This window comes from Corythoichthys intestinalis, chromosome 21 (assembly GCF_030265065.1).
Source record: "Corythoichthys intestinalis isolate RoL2023-P3 chromosome 21, ASM3026506v1, whole genome shotgun sequence".
Lineage (NCBI taxonomy): Eukaryota > Metazoa > Chordata > Actinopteri > Syngnathiformes > Syngnathidae > Corythoichthys > Corythoichthys intestinalis.
The window spans coordinates 39260273-39285151 of NC_080415.1; the positions used below are offsets into that span (position 1 = coordinate 39260273).

The 24879-nt window shown below is 39.8% G+C and overlaps 1 protein-coding gene across 16 annotated transcripts in view; it reads right to left on the reverse strand.

Annotated features, from left to right (window-relative positions):
* cacna1g (calcium channel, voltage-dependent, T type, alpha 1G subunit) overlaps window positions 1-24879 on the reverse strand; it is a 340555-nt gene that overhangs the window by 157791 nt on the left and 157885 nt on the right. For all 16 annotated transcript variants that reach the window (XM_057825943.1, XM_057825945.1, XM_057825957.1 and 13 more), the window contains one exon: window positions 7670-7767. In XM_057825943.1, coding sequence (XP_057681926.1) covers window positions 7670-7767 — 98 coding nt within the window. The remainder of the gene's footprint in view (window positions 1-7669; window positions 7768-24879) is intronic.

Here is a 24879-nt window from a genome sequence, read left to right on the forward strand (position 1 = left end):
TCATCCAAGGTAGTTTTGGCTTAAAGTAGGGCTATCAAATTTGTTGCGTTCACGGCGGTAAATGATTTTTTAAAATTAATCACGTTAATTAACGCATGCGCCGCACGATCCACTCACGCATTGTCGCGTTCAATCTATAAAGACGGCGTTTCACCGAAAGATAGCGCTAAAAGGCAGCGTATAATGAGTAGAGAGAATTTTGACAGCCTTTGGAGCCAATTTTTATTTGGCTAAAGCCTTACAATACCTCTCTCAGCAATTAAAAATATCGTGGGAGGCAATGTGGGGAAGAAAGGTAGTAGTTGGTCATTTTCTAAACACCCTATGTTCTTTCCCAACGCAGAGAAGATATATCAATTGGTGCCCCTACACACAGTCATGGTTGCACTTCCCATCATGCATTTGGGCAGAAGTTAATTGGCTGCAATATCATTTACTGAAAGCTCAACAAATACACTAGATGGCAATATTTAGTCACAATATACAAAGTCACATTTATCCTTGAAGAATTACTATCCGTGGATCCCTCTCACAGAAAGAATGTTAATAATGTAAATGCCATCTTGAGGATTTATTGTCATAATAACCAAATACAGTACTTATGTACTGTATGTTGAATGTATATATTCGTCCGAGTTTTATTCATTTTTTTTCTTAATGCATTGCCATAATGTATATAATCGGGAAAAATTATCGGGAATGATTGGAATTGAATCGGGAGCAAAAAAAAAAGCAATCGGATCGGGAAATATCGGGATCGGCAGATACTCAAACTAAAACGATCGGGATCGGATGGGGAGCAAAAAAACATGATCGGAACAACCCTAATATTTACGTAGAATAAATGCTAACTGCACAATTCTTCAACAATCAAGACGGTTTTACGTCCATATCTATAAAAAATTTGTGGATTTAAGCATTTCTTGACAATCGTGAGATAATCGTGAGTCTTGTCTCGGAAGTCGTATCTGAAGATACCCATCCCTTTTTTTCCAGTACAATAAATCTCATCTAACACGCAGAGAAATGAATGGATTCAGCCTCTAAAGTACCAGCATATTAAAATTGGGTAAGTGCGCCTCAAAATAGCTGAAGCTCAACAAACGCCTCCACCGCGATTTATGGCGGAAGCTTCTCCGGAGGCCTCAATTAGAGTGCTGAAATGAAAACAGGACAGAAGACAGATATCAGCCCCGGGAAAAAGCTACATCGTGACCATTCCAACTGACATTTAACCCCACAGGGATAGAGTGAATCATTCACACATTAATGATATAATTGGTCCTGTCATTAGGATGAAAAATTGCCGGATGCTTTTTGAGCAAGTGTTTGGGTGTGTGTGCTTTAATGGGCTCCTATGAATGACTATAAAACCTAAAACAACAAAAAAGAATGAAGAAGACCTCTTGTGAAATAATAAAGGAATAATGAAATCGAATGAGTGAATACAAAAATAAAATGTTTTTGTTTTTATAAATTGAACAATTGCTGCCAGCTCCATGCCAAAATGGATTGGAGGTCAATTTCAACCATAAGTTCAGACTTTAAAACAACCCGATCTTTTCTTAGCCGATTCGGAACAGTCACGTCATAAAATTGTCATAAGACCGTCATGATCACATGATAACAGGTGACAGATGTCATTAAATGTCATCTGGCAAATTTTGGCGCTAACTTCATTTATACCCAGTCTGCATCTTTTACATCCATTCAAAAGTGAAATCGTTTGCCGGATGACCAGAGTTGTTCTTGGCAGCCCTTTTAATTTTCGTCTTAGTCTTTTGGACGATAATGTTAGTCTTAGTCATATTTTAGTCATCTCAAAATGTGTCTAGTTTTAGTTGACATTTACTAAAAATGTTTTTGTCTGTAAAATTAAAAATTTAACTTCCAAAATAAAGGTTTCCAACTATTTTGAATGAACATTGATAGACGAGCAACTCCAGCAGGGCCGAGAACAAAAAGTGGTATTTGCCATGTGGCAAAATTGATTTTGCCATGTGGCATTACTTTTGCTATGTGGCAAAATTGACTTAGCCACGTGGCATATTTTTTGCATGTGGCAAAATTGATTTTCCCATGTGGCATTTTGCGCCAGTTGGCAAAATGGATTTTGCCATGTGTCATTTTTTTGCCATGTGGGAAAATTGATTTTGCAATGTGGCATTTTTTATTGCCATGCGGAATTTTTTTAGCCTTGTGGCAAATTAATTTAGCCATGTGGTATTTTTTCTTTTTTTTTTTTTTTTTTTTTTTTTGCCATGTGGCATTTTTTTGCCATTTGGCGAAATGGATTTTGCCTCGTGGCATTTTTTTGCCATGTGGAAAAATTGATTTTGCCATGTGTCATTTTTTTTGCCATGTGGCAAAACTGATTTTGCCATGTGTCATTTTTTTTGCCATGTGGCATTTTTTTCCCATGTGGCAAAATTGATTTTGTCATGTGGCATTATTTTTTTATTTGCTATATGGCTTTTTTTTTTTTTTTTGCCATCCGCCATCTTTTTTCTTTGCCGTGTGGTAAAATTGATTATGCCATGTGGCAAAATTGATTTTGCCATGTGGCATTTTTTTTGCCATGTGGCGTTTTTTGCCATGTGGCAAAATGGATTTTGCCATGTGGCATTATTTTTTTTTTTGCTATGTGGCATTTTTTTTTTTTTTTGCCATCCACCATCTTTTTCTTTCCCATGTGGCAAAATTGATTTTGCCATGTAGCATTTTTTTGCCATGCCATTTGGAAATGTGACATGAAAATTTGGACATGCATAACTGTCAAAGGGCATGGACACGCATGGCCTGCTAAACTGCCACGTACCCCCCAAAAATGCCACATACAAAAAAAAAAAAAAAAAAAAAAAATGCCACAAAGCAAAATCCATTTCGCCACATGCCCCCCCCCCCAAAAAAATGCCACACGTCAAAATTAATTTTGCCATATGGCAAAGAAAAAAAATGCCACATTGCAAAATCCATTTTGCCACACGGCAAGAAAAAAATGCTCGATGGCAAATACCACTTTGGGTTCTCGCTGTCTCTCCATATTGTAGTGTCTAGAAGGACTACGCAAACTTGGTGATAATACACACTCAGCAGGAAAACAGTACATGAAGCCTAAATAAGTACATGCCACGAACACCATGTCAAAAAGGTTGTCCAAGGACGCTTGCCGTTAACATAAATTATTAACGCTATTCTAATGCTACGAGTTACATTTAGTGTGTGATAATCACTAAGCACATACCTTCACAGTAAAATGCTTATGTCAAGACACAAAAATTCCTAAATACCATTATTATTGGAATAAAATCATATTTTGAGACAATTCAACTATAGACAACAATTTGGCAAAGCGCAGATGATGAGAAATGAGTCTTTAAATCTGCGCCTTCATCAGCTGGCGACCATGGTGTGCGACAAGCCACCGGTCGTCGGCCGAGGGCAGTCCACTAAGACCTGATGGGTCAGCCACAATTCCCTCCAAAATTTACAAATACCTAGCAAAGTTTATATTCATTAAAATCTTTGCTGGCTTGTTAACGACACTCCTTTCATCGGCTTAGTCCAGTGCTTCTCAATTATTTTCTGTTACGCCCCCCCAAGGAAGACGTAAATGTTTCGCGCCCCCCCAAACTCTCTGCCGCCACTGTAAATAGTATCATTTGTCCATAAAATTACTATTATAAATACGCATCTGCCTAACATTGTGTCCTTTTTTTCTAATAAAGAAAAAAGTAACATAGATCAACTTATAATAAAGTATAACCTTATTAACATTGTTTTGTTTGTAACAGAGAAGACTTGACGCGCATCAATTAGCCTGAATTTTTAAAAAAAGTCACATCCAAACTGTAAAAAATACATTCAAGGTACATTTTTGACCATTTGATACAGAAAAATAAAATGTAATAAAATCAGTAAATAATAAAAAATTAAAATTGATTAGAAACATTCACTCATGAGGACAATATGCCAAAAAATTTGACCGAAAAAACAAAAATGAATAAAAGAAAAAAAGTGTCCTTGGACAGAAGGACAGTTTTTATTTTTGCTGCTCACAGTATTTACCTTCTTTGAAATGGTGTGGAGTTATTTTGTAATGAGCATGCTAACAATGCTCACTGGTTTACTGATATAACACTGACAAAGCAGGACGATTGTTGGCAATATTCGGCACGTTCTAAAAGGCAAACGGCACAAAAAAAGCGCATTCTCGGCGGCCGAGGTAGAACCGTAGGTGAGGGCGGTCGTCGTGACGATCCCAAGCCGAAAATGGCACTTCTTGGGCGGCGACGTGAGAACCGGACAAGACAGTGGGTTGCTGCGTGAGTGAGTCCGGTCGGAAAACGGCTTTCGAAAACGGCGGCGGGACACTGCTCTTCATACCTGTTTTCTGTGTGTGCTTAGTGCTCTTCCTTAGTTCAAAAATACTGCGTGCACTCTGAAAATGAGAGCGCCACTGCCACCCACTGAGTGGATGTGCAAGTACACTTTATTCCGATACGGCAAAAAAAAAAAAAAAAAAAAAAAAAAAACATGTTCCCCGAGGTCACATGCGCCCCCCCTGGCATTGCTCTGCGCCCCCCCAGGGGGGCGCGCCCCACTATTTGAGAAGTACTGGCTTAGTCAAATAATTTACTGCTGATAGACTTCCATTTTACAGGACCTTTAGCGATTTTGGGCTGCAAATACAATTTCACTCTAATGAGAAATAATGACAGAAAGGGCAGAAAAATGCGAAGGTTTGGGGACCTTTTATGATGCCAATAATGTTTGCATATGCGTGAGTAAGAGGCTAGAGGGGAGGTTTGTGCATTTTAAGCACTTGGAACAAGTGCAGCTCTAACTTCTGTCTGTTAACAAAAGGCAGCGAGTTGGGAAATTGCACATAAAACTGTCCAAACCTGCAAGGCTAAGAGAGATAAAGCACACAAACATTGGTAATTTCAATCTGCATGTGAGTTCAGCTACTTCACATTTGGGTAAGCACTTACTGTGCTGACATGATGATTATTGGAGCAGCTAGATACTCGCTAGTCTTTTTAGGACATCACTCTAAGATTTGATAATATACGACTGCACTCAAAATAATGCACATGTACTGTTTTCAAGGGAACCTCAGACTTAAAGCCTTGTAGGCTCTAATAAGCCACACATAATGCGGTTGGGCTGGACTGGGAAAATAGCTGTGCTAGCTAGCATGCAAAACTAGTTTGACGATTGGCATGATTTTGTCACATTCTTTTAGTGGTCAGATTGTTTTGTTTACGAGCTGTGGGATGAGTTCCTACCGTCACACCTGCATCCATTTCCAGCTCATCAGCAGTGTTTTTAAACCGATCCTAGGCGGCTTGCCAAGTTATTGACTTGCTGCCATTTGACAGTTTGTACATCCCTTGGTTGCTAGTTACATCATTGTCTTATTATTTCAGTTTGTCTGCCTCTCACCGCGGTTTTCCCTCTTTTTTAAAAAACTGTTTTTTAATTGATCCCGACCTACTGTCACGGACCCTTTTTGTGTCTTCCTTCTCGCAATCGCGTGTTTTTTTTCTGTGTGTTCAATAAACCTTTTTCGCAATGACTACGTTATTGTTGTCTGCTTGCTGTCTGAAGTGAGTGCCGTTTTATAATTCCGTGGTCAAGCCAGCTGCGCTTTCTTTTCAGTTGCGTTTTCCTTTCTGGTTTTACCGCAGCCAGACAACGCATATGGGCTGTATAGTCCTGTGGTCTACACACTCGTCTGTCGCTCGACTCCCGCTGGAGACCATTATTTAATTGCTTTTGCTGCTCGTTTCGTGAAATATCGACAGTTCCATCTGCTCATCACTTTTCCGCTCGGGCTCAAATTGGAAGGGCGGAACCGACGACATGTTTATGTAGCTAACGAGTGACACTGTGGAATTAAGGCCCAGTGACGCCACCGCCCAGACTGCATTGCGTCGTCAACTACAATGGCGACCTTCTAGTTATGCGCGAAACGGTACGGCGGAAAACACTCAGGTGACTTGAAGTTCCGCTCTGAGACCCCAATTTAGCCAACTTTCAAAATTGTCCGATATGCATGTGTGATACGTCATTGGAAAGCTTAAAATCTTAATTTTCTGGGGGAAGAAAAATTTGGAAGAGGAGGGCATTTTTTTTTTTTGTAAATGTTTTTTAAACAGCAAAACCCTATCTGGAGGTGAGAGCATGCGAGAGCAGAATTACAGACGCCATGACTTTGAGGAGATATTATCACGTACTTACCTTGGTTCGATCCAAAACCTCCATGTAGCATGTATCAGTGAGTGTCAAGACACAGCTGTGAATGGCCACAGCTGGATTTTTGGGGGATTTTATGGGTGAAACATGGTAATATAACAAGGGTCGCGATGAAGAAATCCCAGAAATCAAGGAGTGGTCGGGATTTTCTTTTTCATATATTTACTCTTTTATAGGTTGTTTTTTTTTTCGTATTTTTTTGTTTGGATCAATTATTTATCATCTAACATATCGGAGAAAATGCGACAGTAACAAAAAAATACAATTAAGCGATAGTTATTTTCACAGACACCATTTTTTTCATTGTGACGTTATTTGTTCAAAAGCTTAAAATAAGTGAGTGAATAATTTTTTAAAGTCTTTTTTTAACACGAAATATGAGACATCAATTAATAATTCTTAGCTAAAAACGACATTTTGGCTGTCAAAATTATCGCGTTAACGGGCGGTAATTAACTTTTTAAATTAATCACGTTAAAATATTTGACACAATTAACTCCCATGCCCCACTCAAACAGATTAAAATGATAGCACACTGACATGTCCACTTGTTACTTGTGTTTTTTGTGTCCCTCTGCTGGCGCTTTGCTGCAACTGAATTTATGGGTTTAAGCACAATGAGCATTGTGTAATTATTGACATCAACAATGGCGAGCTACTGTTTATTTTTTGATTGAAAATTTTACAAATTTTATTAAAACGATAACATTAAGAGGGGTTTTAATATAAAATTTCTATAACTTGTACTAACATTTATCCTTGAAGAACTACAAGTCTTTCTATCCATGGATCGCTTTAACAGAATGTTAATGTTAATGCCATCTTATTGATTTATTGTTATAATAAATACAGTAGTTATATACCGTATGTTGAGTGTATGTATCCGTCTTCTGTCTTATCTTTCCATTCCAACAATAATTTACAGAAAAATATGACATATTTTATAGATGGTTTGAATGGCCATTAATTACGATTAATTAATTTTTAAGCTAAGATTAACTCGATTAAAAATTTTAATCGTTTGACAGCCCTAAATAAATTACCTTCGTTTTATGGCTGGGTTGAAACAAAAGCGGTTGTGCGACGTCTGTAAAACGGGGGTTTTCAGGGTAAAACAGACAAATTAAAAATAGTTTGGGGGCTTAATGCGCCATGAATCTGCTATGGCAGCATAAAGACATACAGTATTGTTCTATCAAAAACAACAGTTGTTTTGGCTTAAAATATGGCAGTTTTAAAGAGGAGTGCAAGAGCAGAAACTGCTTTTTCAGTCTTGTCTGCGTTTCCCACCGTACGCAAGTGAACCAAACACGCAAAAGAGTTCAAACAATCCACATGAACCCTGACAGAGATTGTGCAAGTTCTTGGGATTTCATTGTTGGTTTTCTGTGATTTAACCGCCACTTACTTGGCACTCTGTTGATGGCCCTCAGTGGCCTCAATACCCGGACTGTCCGCACTGCTGAAAAGCTGACGTTCTGAAGGTTGAGGGAATACTCCAACATCCTGTAACAGATAGAAAAAAAATAAGAAAACATTACAATAGATGCATTGGCACGCTAACCTTGTCGAGTCAACTTATCTGCGCAAACATGACATACTATACTACACATTATAATGACAATATTTTGTAATGATCACGGCAATACCGATGACGTCGTTTGAGTGCCATATCGTCACATACACAATACAAAAACTAAGCTTGAGAACGATAAACCGATACGACTGTTTTTACAGGTGAGAGATACAGCTGTATCGATAGTAAAGTTACCATTCGACAGTAATTAGCCATTAAATATTCAATGAACCAATAGTAGAGATAGAATTCGGCTATCGCAAGCACAAGAATCGGCTTCTAATGCCTAGTTCAGTACATTGCTTAATAGGATCATAATTTAGCTTTTACTTCACATGCTGCGCTTGTGTCATTCACCACACAACGCGCTTAGATTGAGACCATACAAGAACAACTCACAGTCGTGGTTGCCTCAACTTCCTGTGCATTTCGGCAGAACCGCTACTAGTCACCGTCATTACCCGATAGTCACGGGCGTGTCATAACAACGCGGAAGCTAACAAAACCAATGTAACGCACGCTCCGTAGCGTTTTCTTCACACGAAACTAGTCGTGGCAACGAAGCAATATGCTAAAACAATGGACAGTTTGCGCACCACGCCAGCAACGTGCAGCGATTGATTTTCAATGCACGCAGGAAAACAAAAGTCGGACTTTGAAGGGATGAAGGCAGCCAGATCTGTTCGCATGGGACAGAGAGAGGGTGAAATGTGGAGCGGTACAGAGATCGTGAGTTTTTAACCCTGAAAAATAACCCACTACAATGGTGGAAAGGGCAGCACGACCCTCTGGAGATTTTGTTTCCATGAAACGCAGTCTACTTAAACAAGAACATGTGGATTAGTTGCTCTTCCTCAAGAAAAAAATCTGCCCTTCAATAAAGATATGGACAATGATGAGGAATAAAAAATGTGGAAGCCCAGGCATAAGTGAATGACTTTGCTGTGTAGTAAGAAGAATTATTGACCTGTCTAAAATGCCATGATTTTATTCCCCCAATTATACCAGTGGTAAAGCATATTATTTATTGATAACATTGCAGGTTTGTTTTCCTAAAGCTGGTGCATAAAATTAATATTTTTTGTTTGTAAGATGTTTTCGTTGAAAGTTTGCACCTAAATTTTTTTTTTTTTATTTTCCAGTCTTTTATTTAAATTTTTTTTGCGTGAAGCAAATAATGTTTGATTCTATTCTACAATGGTGGTGATTTCGCGCTGAACCAGAAACAACAGTCTGAGCGGACCAATCGCAGTCCATTTCTGCCATGTCATACGCGTCTACGCGACGCGAAGGTTAGAAAATTCGAGAGGAGCGTGTCAGGCTTCGGCGCAGGGTCTTAACTCGGGTCTTCCTTGACGGCGCAGGTCTGACGCAGAAGTATAACTCGGCCTTTAGAGTTAACTGAGACACTTTTATGGTGGAAAATTTTGGTAGCAGCTTTTTGGTTGCTTTTTATTTATTTATTTTTTTTAAGACATTGACATCTTTTTAAAACGATATCGCGATTCTTGCCAGGCGCATATCGATAACCTTTTGGGATACAAAGTATCACGATATATCACCATTTCGATATTTTGTCACACCCCTACTCGTGACCATACGTGAGGGTAGGAACGTAGATTGACTTGGTAAATCGAGAGCTTCACTTTTCAGCTCAGCTCCTTCCTCACCACTATGGTCCAGTGCAGAGTCCACGTCACTGCAGACGTTTCACCGATCCGGCTGTCAACCTCCCGCTCCCTTTTACCACCACTCGTGAATAAGACCCCAAGATACCTGAACTCCTCCACTTGAAGCAGGATCTTATCCCCAACCCAGAGCGGGCACACTAGGGATGGGCGGATCGATACCATAATATCGATATTTCGAGTCAACATGTTAAGTTTTAGGTATCAATCCCCAAGCAAAAGTATCTATATTTGAAATTAATATATTATATTTTCTTTGTCTATTTTTGGGGTATATTTTTGTGCACTTTTTGTACTGCTTTTCCCTTTCGTGTTCTACACGCACGTAAGCAGTGCACACACATAAGCAGTGCACCGGCGTCTGCTCCCACCCCCATTTACGTCCCTATCCTGTGTCGTGCTTAAAGGAACCGTACCTGATTTTATAAAGAAACAAACTCACACAAATTGGGAATTATTATTTTCCTGTCCAAACTCAAGAATACAAAATACATATTTTATCTTATTCCACAAAAAAAAAAAAAAAAAAAAAAAAAAAAAACAGGTACAGTATAGGGACTTTAATAAAAGTGTTAAGTGAATGGTTTGTTAAATATTTAAAGATTTAAACTATCCTGCTGCAGACTTCAAGGTTCTCAAGAAAAGGAAACCTACTGACCTAATGCCTTACTTGACCTTATTATTTCTTGTCAATTTATTTTTAATATTCATTTTGTTTAATATTTTATTTATTTTTCTGTGAAATACAATGAAATGCTTGATTTCTTATGTTTTGTTGCTATTTATTTTTATTTTGTTAAAGGTCTGTTTCCATTATTTAAAAATCTGTTTGAAAATTGTGTTAGTAAAAAAAAAAATTCAAAAACGGCAAGTGACTATTGTTTATTGGATTTGTTTTTAATAATCTACTATTAGAGGGCGGTAACATGCTACTATTAATTCGTTCTTTAATTAGATCAAAAATATTTAACTTAGATTAAAATTTGATCAAATACAACGTGTAGCAGGGAAATGTTCTGTGCATATGAATTTAAGGGTCACGGTTAAAGAGAGACTGACTAATCAGATTTTGTCGTTGATGAATTGGTTTGTGAGTTTGTAGGGAAACTGCTTTGCTAGTTATTAAAAGCAGCAGTTTTTCCATTGCAATCCATATTTGGCACAAAGAGACTTTTAATAGTTTTTGAGTGAATATGAACTTCTGGTATCGATATCGGATCGAATCCAAAATCACTGGTATCGCCCATCCCTAGGGAACACCACCCTTTTCCGACTGAGGACCATGGTCTTAGTGAGTTAACTTATGTGTCCCACGAAGCAAAATGAGTTTGACACCGCCGATCTACAAAATACTCTTCAACTATTCGAGTTCTAGTATTTACTGATGACCTAATGAGCCAAATCATATCGACATTCTTGCCTTTTGAAACAAATGCAAGGCATGTGTTCTGGCAAACAATATCATTCGATCCCAAAGCCGAATAGAGCGTGACCACAGTTCATATGTTTGCGCTTGTATACCCAGCACGCAATGTTTGCGGGCCTGATAAACACGCCGGCGTTCACACGCGCGCTTGCACGATCCACCTTCAGAAGCAAAGCGAGGCATCCCAGTGGGGTCATTGATATGGGGGAGAAGGGGAAAAGTGGCGTCAGCAGCAGACAAAAGAGCAACCTGAGAGGAGTCTGGCTTCCAGTTGAGAGACTCCTGTCTTTTAAGCTCAAAAGATGAGACGGGAGGTTAGAAGGACAGAGCTAAAACGCTCTTGTGTCTTGATCAAACTGTCATCGTCTCTTCTTGCACTTTGGAGCATGTGCTGAGCATATGTGCAGATTGAAGGAGTGTGCGGGAGAAGGAATTCCCTCCTTGCACACACTCCAAGTCTCTCTGTCCACAAATGTACAACACATGCAAGCGGCGCGTGTCCACTAGCATGCTCATGCACTAAAAATTCATGTACTGAAAGGAAGAATGTGTCTTCTCATGCGAGGTCTTCCTGATGTATAACTGTACGTTTAGGCGCAAACGACAAACAGTAGTATCTCCACTTACAAAAGTAATTGGTAAAAAGTAGAGACGCGTTAAAACAACACTATAGAACTTTTCAGTTTTGGTCTATTTTAGCGACGCCGGTGGGCAAGTTTTTTGGCTATGTAAATGGTTGTAAAACAATGGACCACCCTAAGAACACCCCTACACACTCCGGTGTAGTCACTGCCGTGGTCAATTTGTTGATTTCCTTGCAAGCTGCCATCTTGGAAACTTTCCGGGAGAGCACCTCTTAAGCTGAAGGAACCCCACATCCGTCACGCCAAACAGCCAAATATCCTCGATATCGTCCACAGATAGGACAGAAAGACACGCTGGCTTCCAGTGATCCCATGAATCTCTCACATATCCAGCTGCGAAGGTCCCGTCTGGTCAAGACGGCTCTCCTGGTGCACCGTGCCTTGTTGAAAAAATCTTGTCAATTGCGCTGAGAGACCAACTAATCAGATCAATTTTCGTTTCGTATGAGAGACCAACACAGTTGATCCACAGAGGAAATACAAAAAAAGCAGACAGACTAGACTGACGAAGATATCAGTAAGCAGGAGCAGGCAGGAAACACGTCCGCCCCAGTCGAAGTCAGGAAGAAGAAACCAATGATATATCAGTTAAGAAAAGTACTAATCCTTCTGAAAAAAATAGCATAATGTGATAAAGTTCATTATTTTTTGTAATGTACTGATAAACATTACGCTTTCATATATTTTAGATTTATTACACACAACTGAAGTCGTTCAAGCCTTTTATTGTTTTAATATTGGTTTTGGCAAAAAAGTCATGAAAAACAAAAAATCCCTATCTAAAAAAATTAGCATATTTCATCTGACCAATACAAAAAAAAGTGTTTTTTAATCCCAAAAAAGTCAACCTTCAATTAATTACTGTACATCAGCTATGCACTCAATACTTGGTCGGGAATCCTTTTGCAGAAATGACTGCTTCAATGCAGCGTGGCATGAAGGCAACCAGCCTGTGGCACTGCTGAGGTGTTACGGATGCTTCGATAGCGGCGTTAAGCTCATCAACAGTGTTGGGTCTGGTGTCTCTCAACTTCCTCTTCACAATATCCCACAGATTCTGTATGGGGTTCAGGTCAGGAGAGTTGGCAGGCCAATTGAGCACAGTAATGCCATGGTCAGTAAACCATTTACCAGTGGTTTTGGCAATGTGAGCAGGTGCCAGGTCGTGCTGAAAAATGAAATCTTCATCTCTATAAAGGTTTTCAGCAGATGGAAGCATGAAGTGCTCCAAAATCTCCTGATAGCAAGCTGCATTGACCCTGCCCCTGATAGACCAACACCAGCAGCTGACATGGCACCCCAGACCGTCACTGACTGTGGGTTTTTGACACTTGACCTTGGGAATTTTGGCATTTCTTTCTCCCCAGTCTTCCTCCAAACTCTGGCACCTTGATTTCTGAATGACATACAAAATTTGCTTTCATCTGAAAAAAGTACTTTGGACCACTGAGCAACAGTCCAGTGCTGCTTCTCTGTAGCCCAGGTCAGGCGCTTCTGCTGCTGTTTCAGGTTCAAAAGTGGCTTGACCTGGGGAATGTGGCACCTGTAGCCCATTTCCAACATGCGCCTGTGCACGTTGGCTCTGGATGTTTCTACTCCAGACTCAGTCCACTGTTTCTGCAGGTCCCCCAAGGTCTGGAATCGGCCCTTCTCCACAATCTTGCTCAGGGTGCAGTCATCTCTTCCGGTTGTGCAGCGTTTTCTGCCCAAAGACGTGCCTTGATACAGCACTCTGGGAACAGCCTATTTCTTTCTGTGTCTTGGCCTCTCGCTTGAGGGTGTCAACGATGGCCTTCTGGACAGCAGTCAGGTCGGCAGTCTTGCCCATGATTGCAGTTTTGAGTAATGAACCAGGCTGGGAGTTTTTAAAAGCCTTGGGAATCTTTCGCAGGGGTTTTGAGTTCATTCGTTGATTCAGATGATTATGTTAGTAGCTTCTTTAGAGTACCTTTTTATGATATGCTATTTTTTTGAGATAGGGATTTTTGTTTTTTTTCTAGACTTTTTTGCCAAAATCATCAATATTAAAACTAGGGTTGTTCCGATCATGTTTTTTTGCTCCCGATCCCGATCGTTTTAGTTTGAGTATCTGCCGATCCAGATATTTCCCGATCCGGTTGCTTTTTTTTTTTTTTTGCTCCCGATTCAATTCCAATCATTCCCGATAATTTTTCCCGATCATATACATTTTGGCAATGCATTAAGAAAAAAATGAATAAAACTCAGACCAATATATACATTCAACATACAGTACATAAGTACTGTATTTGTTTATTATGACAATAAATCCTCAAGATGGCATTTCCATTATTAACATTCTGTGAGAGGGATCCACGGATAGAAAGACTTGTAATTCTTAAAGGATAAATGTGACTTTGTATATTGTGACTAAATATTGCCATCTAGTGTTTTTGTTGAGCTTTCAGTAAATTATACTGTAGCCATGCCCAAATACATGATGGGAAGTGCAACCATGACTATGCTTAGTGCTACCAATTGATATATCTTCTCTGCGTTGGGAAATAAAATAGGGTGTTAAGAAAAAGAGCAATTACTACCTTGCTTCCCCACATTGCTTCCCACGATATTTCTAATCGTAGGGAGAGGGATTGTAAGGCTTTAGCCATTTAAAACAAGGCTCCAAAGGCTGCCAAAATTCACTCTACTCATTTTACGCTGTCTTTTAGCTCTCTATATAGGTAAAACGGCGCCATTACAGATTGAGCGTGACAATGCGTGAGTGGGACGTGCAGCACATTCATTAACTGTGTTTAATATTTTAACGTGATACATTTTTAAAAATATTACCTCCGTTATTGGGATAAATTTGATAACCCTACCTTAAGCCTAAACTAAAGACTCCGGATAAGTGTAACATATTATATCTGTAACGTTAAATACAATTAGAAAACGATTTAATTAAAAAATATAAATATGTATTAAAAAAAGGCATGTCCGATATTTTTTTGCCAATTCCGATACTTTGAAAATGACGTGATTGGACCCGATCGATCGGGACATCTCTAATTAAAACAATGAAAGGCTTGAACTACTTCAGTTGTGTGAAATGAATCTAAAATATATGAAAGTCTAATGTTTATCAATACATTACAGAAAATAATGAACTTTATCACAATATGCTAATTTTTTTTTAGAAGGACCAGTATTTCCCCCTTAAAATAAAACTGAAAAAAGAAATTTAATGTAGCAACAAATTGAGAGCAATATACTTTATGATTCTATAATTGTTTGCACACACACATTACAATCTTTGGAACGAGATGATGAATCAATTATCCGTCAAAGAAAATAGTCAGCTAGGACACAGACTATCCCTGCAATGAGAATCAGATGCAATTTGGCGCGGTCAACAAAAACACCCAAGTTGTGCCCTGAAGAAATCATGAAAATGCACACAATGCTGCGCGCCATGTTGATCAGCGGGTTGCCATATGTTGATCGTGCCGATATCGGGGAGTGCGACGAGGGGTAAGCCTAACAGAAACGAGTTTGCGTGCAGAGAATTCCCAACTTCTTCCAAAAAAGTCAGTTGAAGTTGGGGATAAAAGGCAGAGTTTTGCATCTTGTCATTCATACTAATTGGATACTTATGCACACGTTCTAATGTGGGGAGATGCTTGCAAGGACAAACTCAGCACAATGTAATGAGATGCGAATAAATCATGCAATGAAAGCTGCTGGAAGACAAGTAGCCTGCCTGCCTGGACGCGCGCTCGATTCCAAAAGTGTTGAAACCGTTTTTCTTGGCTGCACTGGTTTGATTTTTTTCCTAAAAATCAGCCTAAAACAAAACATTAGATATAGTCTAAAGGAGGGAGCATGAGGACACAGACAAGGATATGGCATGGATGAACAACGATGGCCGTTAAACAAAAGTGTTTTGCTGCCAGCCACCCCCGTCCCTCACTGTGTGGGCTGCACAGAGACAACTGCTGCATTTTCTTTTCCTCCGTTCTCCATTAGCAAGATTGTCTTCCAAGTACAAGGGGGTCATTAGATTGGCTGTAGATTATCTGCGAGAGAGGTCAGCAATAAAATACACTACACTGATCTTTATTTTCTCCCCAAATTACATTATAATGTTATTAACCCTTTCTGGGACATCTGTTTATAAGTTGACGCTCAAGTCCATTAACCATTTACAGAGCAAAAAACTACAGTTCCTAACAAAAGTCTTGTCGCTTTTCCGTTTTGTAGAAACAATTGCTAATAACCTGACTTTTAATTAGGGTTTTTCCGATCATGTTTTTTTGCCCCTGATCCGATCCCGATCGTTTTAGTTTGAGTATCTGCCGATCCCGATATTTCCCGATCCGATTGCTTTTTTTTTTTTGCTCCCGATTCAATTCCAATCATTCCCGATAATTTTTCCCGATCATATACATTTTGGCAATGCATTAAGAAAAAAATGAATAAAACTCGGACCAATATATACATTCAACATATAGTACATAAGTACTGTATTTGTTTATTATGACAATAAATCCTCAAGATGGCATTTACATTATTAACATTCTTTCTGTGAGAGGGATCCACGGATAGAAAGACTTGTGACTTTGTATATTGTGACTAAATGTTGCCATCTAGTGTATTTGTTGAGCTTTCAGTAAATGATACTGTAGCCATGCCCAACTGCATGATGGGAAGTGGAACCATGACTGTGCGTATTGCTACCAATTGATATATCTTCTCTGCATTGGGAAATAACATAAGGTGTTGAGAAAAAGATCAATTGCTACCTTGCTTCCCCACATCGCTTCCCATGATATTTCTAATCATAGGGAGAGGGATTGTACGGCTTTAGCCAATTAAAAAAAGGCTCCAAAGGCTGCCAAAATTCACTCTATTCATTTTACGCTGCCTTTTATCTCTCTATATAGGTAAAACGGCACCATTACAGATTGAGCGAGACAATGCGTGAGTGGGTCATGCAGCGCATGCATTAATTGCGTTAAATATTTTAACGTGATACATTTTTTTAAAAAATTAATTACCGCCTTTATCGGGATAAATTTGATAACCCTACCTTAAGCCTAAACTAAAGACTCTGGATGAGTGTAACATATGTCTGTAATGGTAAATACAATTAGAAAACGATTTAAAAAAAAAAAAAAAAAAATTTAAAAAGGCATGGCCGATATTTTTTTGCCGATTCCGATACTTTGAAAATGACGTGATCGGACCCGACCGATCCGGATGCCGATTGATCGGGACATCTCTACTTTTAATTATTCAATTGGTTTCAGAAATGGCTCATATGAAAGCTTAGACCCTCCAAAATGATGTTGAATGTACAAAAATATATTTGTTTCACTGAAAAAAGATTGATCACTTAATGAAGACATAAAAGTCCAATTTTGGCAAGACAAAAGATTTGTCGCCTACAGAAAGTAGTGTGAAAATTGAACAAAAAAATTACTTCAAATACAAAAATACGCTACATAACATAAGCGAATAAAGTAGTGGTGCTGTGAGATCCAAATTTAATATTTTGTATGACTTCCATGGGCTTCGGCAAGGATTCATACAATTTATTGATGAAATCATCAGGAACATCAAAGAAAGCAGTCTTGCATGCCTCCCAGAGTTCATCAACATTCTTGGGTTTCGTCTTCCATGCTTCCTCTTTCATCCTGTTCATGTCTGGTGACTGGGCTGACCAGTCCTGGAGGATCTTGATCTTCTTTGCCTTGAGGAACTTTGAGGTAGAGATTTAAGTATGCAATGCAGCACCATCCTGTTGCAGAATTTGTCCCTTTTTATGGTTAGGAATGTAGGAGTCAGCTGAGAATGGTTGATATTTCAGACTATCTCTCAGGGTGCAGATAATTAAAAAAACCGTGTGTCATTTGCCAAGGCCCGCAGCCCTTTATAAAGGATGGAAGTTGGAAAAGTGCCAAAGGTGGATTTTTCAGATGAATCTTCCATTGAATTACACCGCAGTCACCGCAAATTTTGCAGGAGACCTACTGGAGCCAGCGTGGATCCGAGATTTATTCGGAAAACAGAAGTTTGGTGGTGGCAAAATCATGGTCTGGGGTTACATCCAGTATGGGGGTGTGCGAGAGATCTGCAGGGTGGAAGGCAACATAAATCGTCAACAAATCTTAGCTGCCTCTTACATTCCTAACCATAAAAAGGGACAAATTCTGCAGCAGGATGGTGCTCTATCACATACTTCAATCTCTACCTCAAAGTTCCTCAAGGCAAAGAACATCAAGATCCTCCAGGACTGGCCAGCCCAGTCACCAGACATGAACAGGATGAAAGAGGAAGCATGGAAGACGAAACCCAAGAATGTTGAGGAACTCTGGGAGGCATGCTTTCTTTTATGTTCCTGATGACTTCATCAATAAATTGTATGAATCCTTGCCGAACCGCATGGATGCAGTCCTTCAAGCCCATGGAAGTCTTACAAAATATTACATTTGGATCTCACAGCACCACTACTTAATTCGCTTATGTAATATAGTTTTGTATTTGTAGTACATTTTTTGTTCATTTTTCACACTACTTTCTGTAGGCGACAAAACCTTTGTCTTGCCAAAATTTGACCTTTTATGTCTTCATTAAATGATAAATCTTTTTTCAGTGAAACAAATATATTTTTGTACATTCAACATCATTTGGGAGGGTCTTAGCTTTCATATGAGCCATTTCTGAAACCAATTGAATAATTAAAAGTCAGGTTATTAGCAACTGTTTCTACAAAATGGATAAGCGACAAGACTTTTGTCAGGGACTCTATTCTATTCTATTCTATTCTATAAAGCTAACGATATGGCTTTTTAATGTATTGACTGACATCAGGCGTCATGACGTTTTGTGCCATGTTATCACAAAAGAAAATCAAATAAATAAAAGGGCTATTCAGCATTTTAAGGTCTCGTGGTTGCCATTTTTCTTTCATTGCCTTAGTACTCTTGAACCAATGCGTCCAAATACCCTATCCGATGCCTTGTTCCAAGACACATGAAGTGCAGCAAAGTTGAATACGCTAACCAACGACAGCGTGGTCAGATGAAAAAGAAGCCAACCCAAAAAGAACTCATCGGTTATGACATCATGTCTTGAAATAAACATTGCGTGATCTTAAGCGTGCAACTCCACCATTCTCAAAAACATCTCACAGTATGTGTTAATCTGTACCAGCCACACGAAAAGATTAGCTTTGGTTTTGTCATCATTGTAATGGGATCAATAGCTTTCACATGTTATGATTTCGACATAGACAGCCGACTGCCAATGCTTTAGTGTACTTTGAAGAATTAGGACCCCGATCAAGATATGCGATTCTTTTGTAATTTATAAGCATAGTTGAACTATCTCTCACTTCTTGGTCAAATCTGTCAAAATATGAGTAAGTGAGCACCTTTCATTTGCCTATATAATTCATCCAAAGTGTGGCATATGAAGGTGCTGATTGGAGAGTGTGACTTTTGCACAGGTGTGCCATAAATTGCCAGCAATAAAATGTATAGCTTCACCATACAGATGCTACGAGTTGTGAAGAAACATGCAATTTGCAGCAGAAATGAATTGAAGTTATCATCAGTGCAAGAGCGTAGGTTTGCATAGTGACGGTAGGGACATAACACTAGCAACTTGTCAGGATGCTCAAATTGTCCCCACCAACCTTCTTTGCATAATATAATAAGTTTAGTTATATTGGTGCTTTAGATCGTCTTCCCATATATTATAAGGATAGAATAGACCGTACCATTATTGAAGTGAATTATTTCAATTATGTTTAAACTTACACTTTGTGAAAGATTTTATTCATGCTTAGAAAACACATAACTGCTGTGAAACTATATTCATTTGTTAGACTGTATTCATCTATGTTCTTGCGCTGCATATGTATTTCTTTGAACATAATACAACGAGTTTCTGTGGACTGTCTTATCTGATTTTACTCCCTCTTGTACCAGCTACAGCTAGTTTCCAAGGTCATAACTCATTATGTTTTTCTGTGGAAAATCCCCAGGTTGGCCTTGACGGGAAAAGGTACCGTTCTCGCACACACCATATAATTGTTTGCATTAGTATAACACATTCATTTAACTACAGTTTAGGCAGACTCCACTCAGTGGCCTTGAACACAGTAAAGTGAATCACCTTATCGGCGCTCATGAGGGGGAAAAGGAAAAATGGTACAGTTTCTCGTAGGCATCGTCTAACTGTTTGCATTACTCGAACACACGTAATATAATCAATCAGGGAATAGTATCATTTCTCATATGCACTGTAGGACTGCACTACCCTAACACACCTAATGTAAAATAAAAATAGCACACCATAGTTTAAAGAAACAGAATAGATACACAACGCCATCTTATCACAGAGGCCCAAAATGTGTGCGCCACGAGCAAGATTGACGCACCAACTCTGGCAATCAGTCCTCCCGACAAACGAACAAGGACAAAGACCAGCGCGCTTTTGTCCTAAAACAAGTAGCGCCAGCCCGGATAACAAAGTTGATAGCAGGCGCTTGTGACGTCAAGACCAGCGTCGGTCGCTGTGGCAACCACATCCCATCCACGCACGAACCTAAACAGCCCGAAACCATCCAGAGAGGGATGATCCCAAAGCAACGCCTAGACACACCTTCGGCCGGCCCACGGACTTAAAAAACACTGGACACTGAGATGACAGATTTTTGCTGCTCAGAAACATGTAGCCTTGTTTTGGATCCAGAACTGTCACTCCGTCGTCTGTTTTTGCCTTGTTTTTGACCATTGTCGACGGATAAATTGGCAACTTGCTTTCGGCGAGTCTTTTTCAAACTTTTGGAACATGGAGTCAGTACAAAGGGTTAATATCAGAGATGAACGCGCGAAGTTCCGCCTTCCCGGTTGGCGCGTGCAGAGGCAGCATCGGCAGAACGGCACTTTGTTCAGCTGTCGCTGTTTCCGTGCGGCTTGTCTGGGAAGGCGAATTTCAACAGGCTGTAATAAGTTTCACTTCTGCTTCACAGTAAGCATCCTTTCGTAACGCCCTTTCAATAGTTTAAAGGAAAATGGCTCACTTTGTCTCACAGTACTTCTGAGTGATTACAGCACTTGACTGGATCACATCATTTTTGTACCCTTAATATATATCTTGTTCATAAAGTCTTCGAAGCAGGCAATCCTTTGCTGGGTTTGATTCCTTCTCTTATTTGAGCTATTGATTGCTACTTGTTTTGGGGTTAAAAATTGAACTTCCCTGACACACTTATCCATTTTCAGTTGCTGAATGTGCCAGTCCATTTTTTTGGGGGATGTTTGATAGATTGATGGCTTGACCCCCGTTCCCTCCCGCCACACAGACAAGCTAAGCTATGACTGTTCAAAATTTTTTGCCGAGGGTCTTTTCACTTCCCTGTTTGGACCCCGCCACTTCAACGAAAACTCAGTATTTTTCATCAGATACCTGAACACGTCTTAAGGCTCCCCTGGTGCAGGTTTGAGGTCAATTGATTTATTTCTCGATGAGGAGGAGCCTTTCTCGTAAAAAAAAGGGGTGTTTCCTGTTCCCAATAAGGGGCGCCAGGCCTAATGCAGTCAATTCAGTCATGTTCAGGCTCGGATACCTCTCATGCATGCCAGATATGAGAAAGATTGCACATTGTATCAAGAAGTTACTACCTTAATTTTCGCACTATAAGGCGCACTTGACTATAAGCCACTACCCATATGTGACACGAAAACAGCATTTGTTCATAGATAAGCCGCACTGGACGCAGAAGTCCTCACTGTATTATGGAATATTTACACCAAAAGATATTAACTGTTAACACTTCATGAGAAGGCGGAATCATACAATGGTAGAAGACCAAATGAAACACCACGAAGCTTTGAAACAACTGGCTGCAAAGCTTCATTGCTTCAAGAAGCTTATTTGGCCATCAGTGCTCCCTTGGGGGAGACAGTCAAGCTCTTCTGCCACGTGCTGTCAACACTGTTGTTGTCCAACATGCCTCCTAGCATGCATTGCAGCACAACAGATGTAAATAACAATCAAAATTCATGCTCTTTGCTAATTATTTATTCAGTTACTGTTCCAGTTTCATTAATTGTTAGTTATGGTATTTGGTAACACTTTGACAGTTGTGCCTTAAGACTGTCATAAGGCAATCATAATTATGACATGACACTGTCATGAGCATTAATAAATGCTTATAACAGATGTTATTTAGTTTAATCCGGCAAATTATTTCACTTTTGAATGGATGTAAAAGACCCAACCTGGACATAAATGGAGTTAGTAAAATAATTTGCTGGAGTAGTTGTAGTGCTGCAGTGCATGCTAGGAGGCATGTGTTGCCCATTATCCCAAATCAACAAATAAGCTGCACTGGACTGCACTGGAGACGCAGGATTCAGAATGAAGGAAAAAAGTAGCGGTTTATAGTCCGAAAATTACGGTAGTCATCATTGGCATTTTGGACCCCCCCCCCCCCAAAAAAAACGTCCAACCTTGGTACACTGCCCAGGTCAGGCCCATGAATGAAAACTCACCATTTTGATAACTTAACATCTCATATGAGCAGTCTCACCAATTTTAAGGAGGCTCCAACTAACTCCCTAGGCGCAATGGTCTCAAACATGCACACTGTTTATTGACTAAAATTGCATGTTTTTTTAACATTTAATCCAAAACACCCAATTTCCTGTTGGGTTTGGAATATGGGTGCAAGAGACTTATTGGAGCACTTTTAAACAACGAATTGACTCCACAAATTTCATTGCTCTACGTTGAAAAAACCTAAATGGAGAGGCCTTTTTGAAAATTTCAAGATGGGCGCGTGCCACTGAGCCATTTTGTTAAAGTTTTTCATAACATTGCAAAATTTACGCGAAGCCGCGTGGATGTGCAAATTTTGGTGCGTTTTTGAGCATATTCAGGCCTTCAAATTGGCCATTTTCATTTGCCACGAAGAAGAAATAATAATCCTTTGCATTCCAATAGGGCTCTCGCGCCAATTGGTGGCAATTAAAGTTAGTATGAGTCAATTCAGATGTATTTTGCATTGATCATTTAGCCTATCAATTAATTGGGTTCATATTCGTGAGAAATGTAGCCCTGACCCACGTCCAATAATCTGGTCTTATTATTGTCCCGTCCACAGCAAAAAGTATACATGCAGGTTATGCTGTTATATCACCCCTACCAATGTTTAAACCAAACCTTGTGTCAGTGTTTTTGTCTCTTTAGTGACTACATGAGCAGGCTTTATTCTAGCCAAACAACGTAAGTTCAAGTTTTGAGCGATATCGAGACGAATAGAAATAGACAGCTGGATGACAAGCCAGATCAAGCGGGAAGTGTTAGACATTTCTGATCTGCGTCTAATTGTGGACTACGTATGTGCGTGGTTACTTCCAGCGAGTGATCCAGCTCTGGTTTTGTTGAAATGTATCACGCAGCACATGTTGGCACATATTGACCCTCTGCAGCCTACACACTCCTCTCAAAAAGTATTTTAACAGTGAGACTCTCTCATATTGAGAAAATACCTGCATTGTGCAAACACTTGGGTTGTAGCGCTATATACACTCACCGGCCACTTTATTAGGTGCACCATGCTAGTAACGGGTTGGACCCCCTTTTGCCTTCAGAACTGCCTCAATTCTTTGTGGCATAGATTCAATAAGGTGCTGGAAGCATTCCTCAGAGAGTTTGGTCCATATTGACATGATGGCATCACACGGTGCAGATTTGTCAGCTGCACATCCATGATGCCAATCTCCCGTTCCACCACATCCCAAAGATGCTCTATTGGATTGAGATCTGGTGACTGTGGAGGCCATTTGAGTACAGTGAACTCATTGTCATGTTCAAGAAACCAGTCTGAGATGATTCCAGGTTTATGACATGGCGCATTATCCTGCTGAAAGTAGCCATCAGAAGTTGGGTACATTGTGGTGATAAAGAAATGGACATAGTCAGCAACAATACTCAGGTAGGCTGTGGCCTTCCAAAGATGCTCAATTGGTACAAAGGAGCCCAACACCATTACACCACCACCACCACCAGCCTGAACCGTTGATACAAGGCAGGATGGATCCATGCTTTCATGTCATTGATGCCAAATTCTGACCCTACCATCCGAATGTCGCAGCAGAAATCGAGACTCGTCAGACCAGGCAACGTTTTTCCAATCTTCTATTGTCCAATTTCGATGAGCTCGTGCAAATTGTAGCCTCAGTTTCCTGTTCTTAGCTGAAAGGAGTGGCACCCGACGTGGTCTTCTGCTGCTGTAACCCATCTGCCTCAAAGTTCGACGTACTGTGCGTTCAGAAATGCTCTTCTGCCTACCTTGGTTGTAACGGGTGGTTATTTGAGTCACTGTTGCCTTTTTATCAGCTCGAACCAGTCTGGCCATTCTCCGCTGAACTCTGGCATCAACAAGGCATTTCCATCCACAGAACTGCTGCTCACTGGATATTTTTTCTTTTTCGGACCATTCTCTGTAAACCCTAGAGATGGTTGTGCGTGAAAATCCCAGGAGATCAGCAGTTTCTGAAATACTCAGACCAGCCCTTCTGGCACCAACAACCACGCCACGTTCGAAGTCACTCAAATCACCTTTCTTTCCCATACTGATGCTCGGTTTGAACTGCAGGAGATTGTCTTAAACCATGTCTACATGCCTAAATGCACTGAGTTGCCGCCATGTGATTGGCTGATTAGAAATTAAGTGTTAACGAGCAGTTGGACAGGTGCACCTAATAAAGTGGCCGGTGAGCGTATATATAGATACAACCCCTAGCAAAAAGTATGGAATCACCAGTCTCGGACGAGCACTCACTCAGACATTTTATCATGTAGCACAAACTCGGATAAAAAGCTTGAAAAAAATAATGAATTACTTCAAAAGTGCAATTCTTTAGCATAGCATTCAGAAACACTAAAAGAAATGTATAAAAAAAACATTGCGGTGGTTAGTAAATGTTACTTTTATAGAGCAAGTGCAGGGAAATATATGTGGAATCACTCCATTCTGAGGGGAAAAAAAATGGAATCATGAGAAACAAACAAAGAAATGATCAAAACACATCTCTAGTATTTAGTAGCACCACCTCTGGCTTTTATGACAGCTTGCAGTCTCCGAGGCATGGACTTGATAAAGATTCTTCATCAATTTGTTGCCAACTCTCTTTGATTGCAGTTGCAGGTCGGAGCCTTGCTGTGGACCATTTTTCTCAATTTCCACCACAGGTTTTCAATATGGTTGAGATCTGGGCTATTTGCAGGCCATGACATTGAATGGATGAG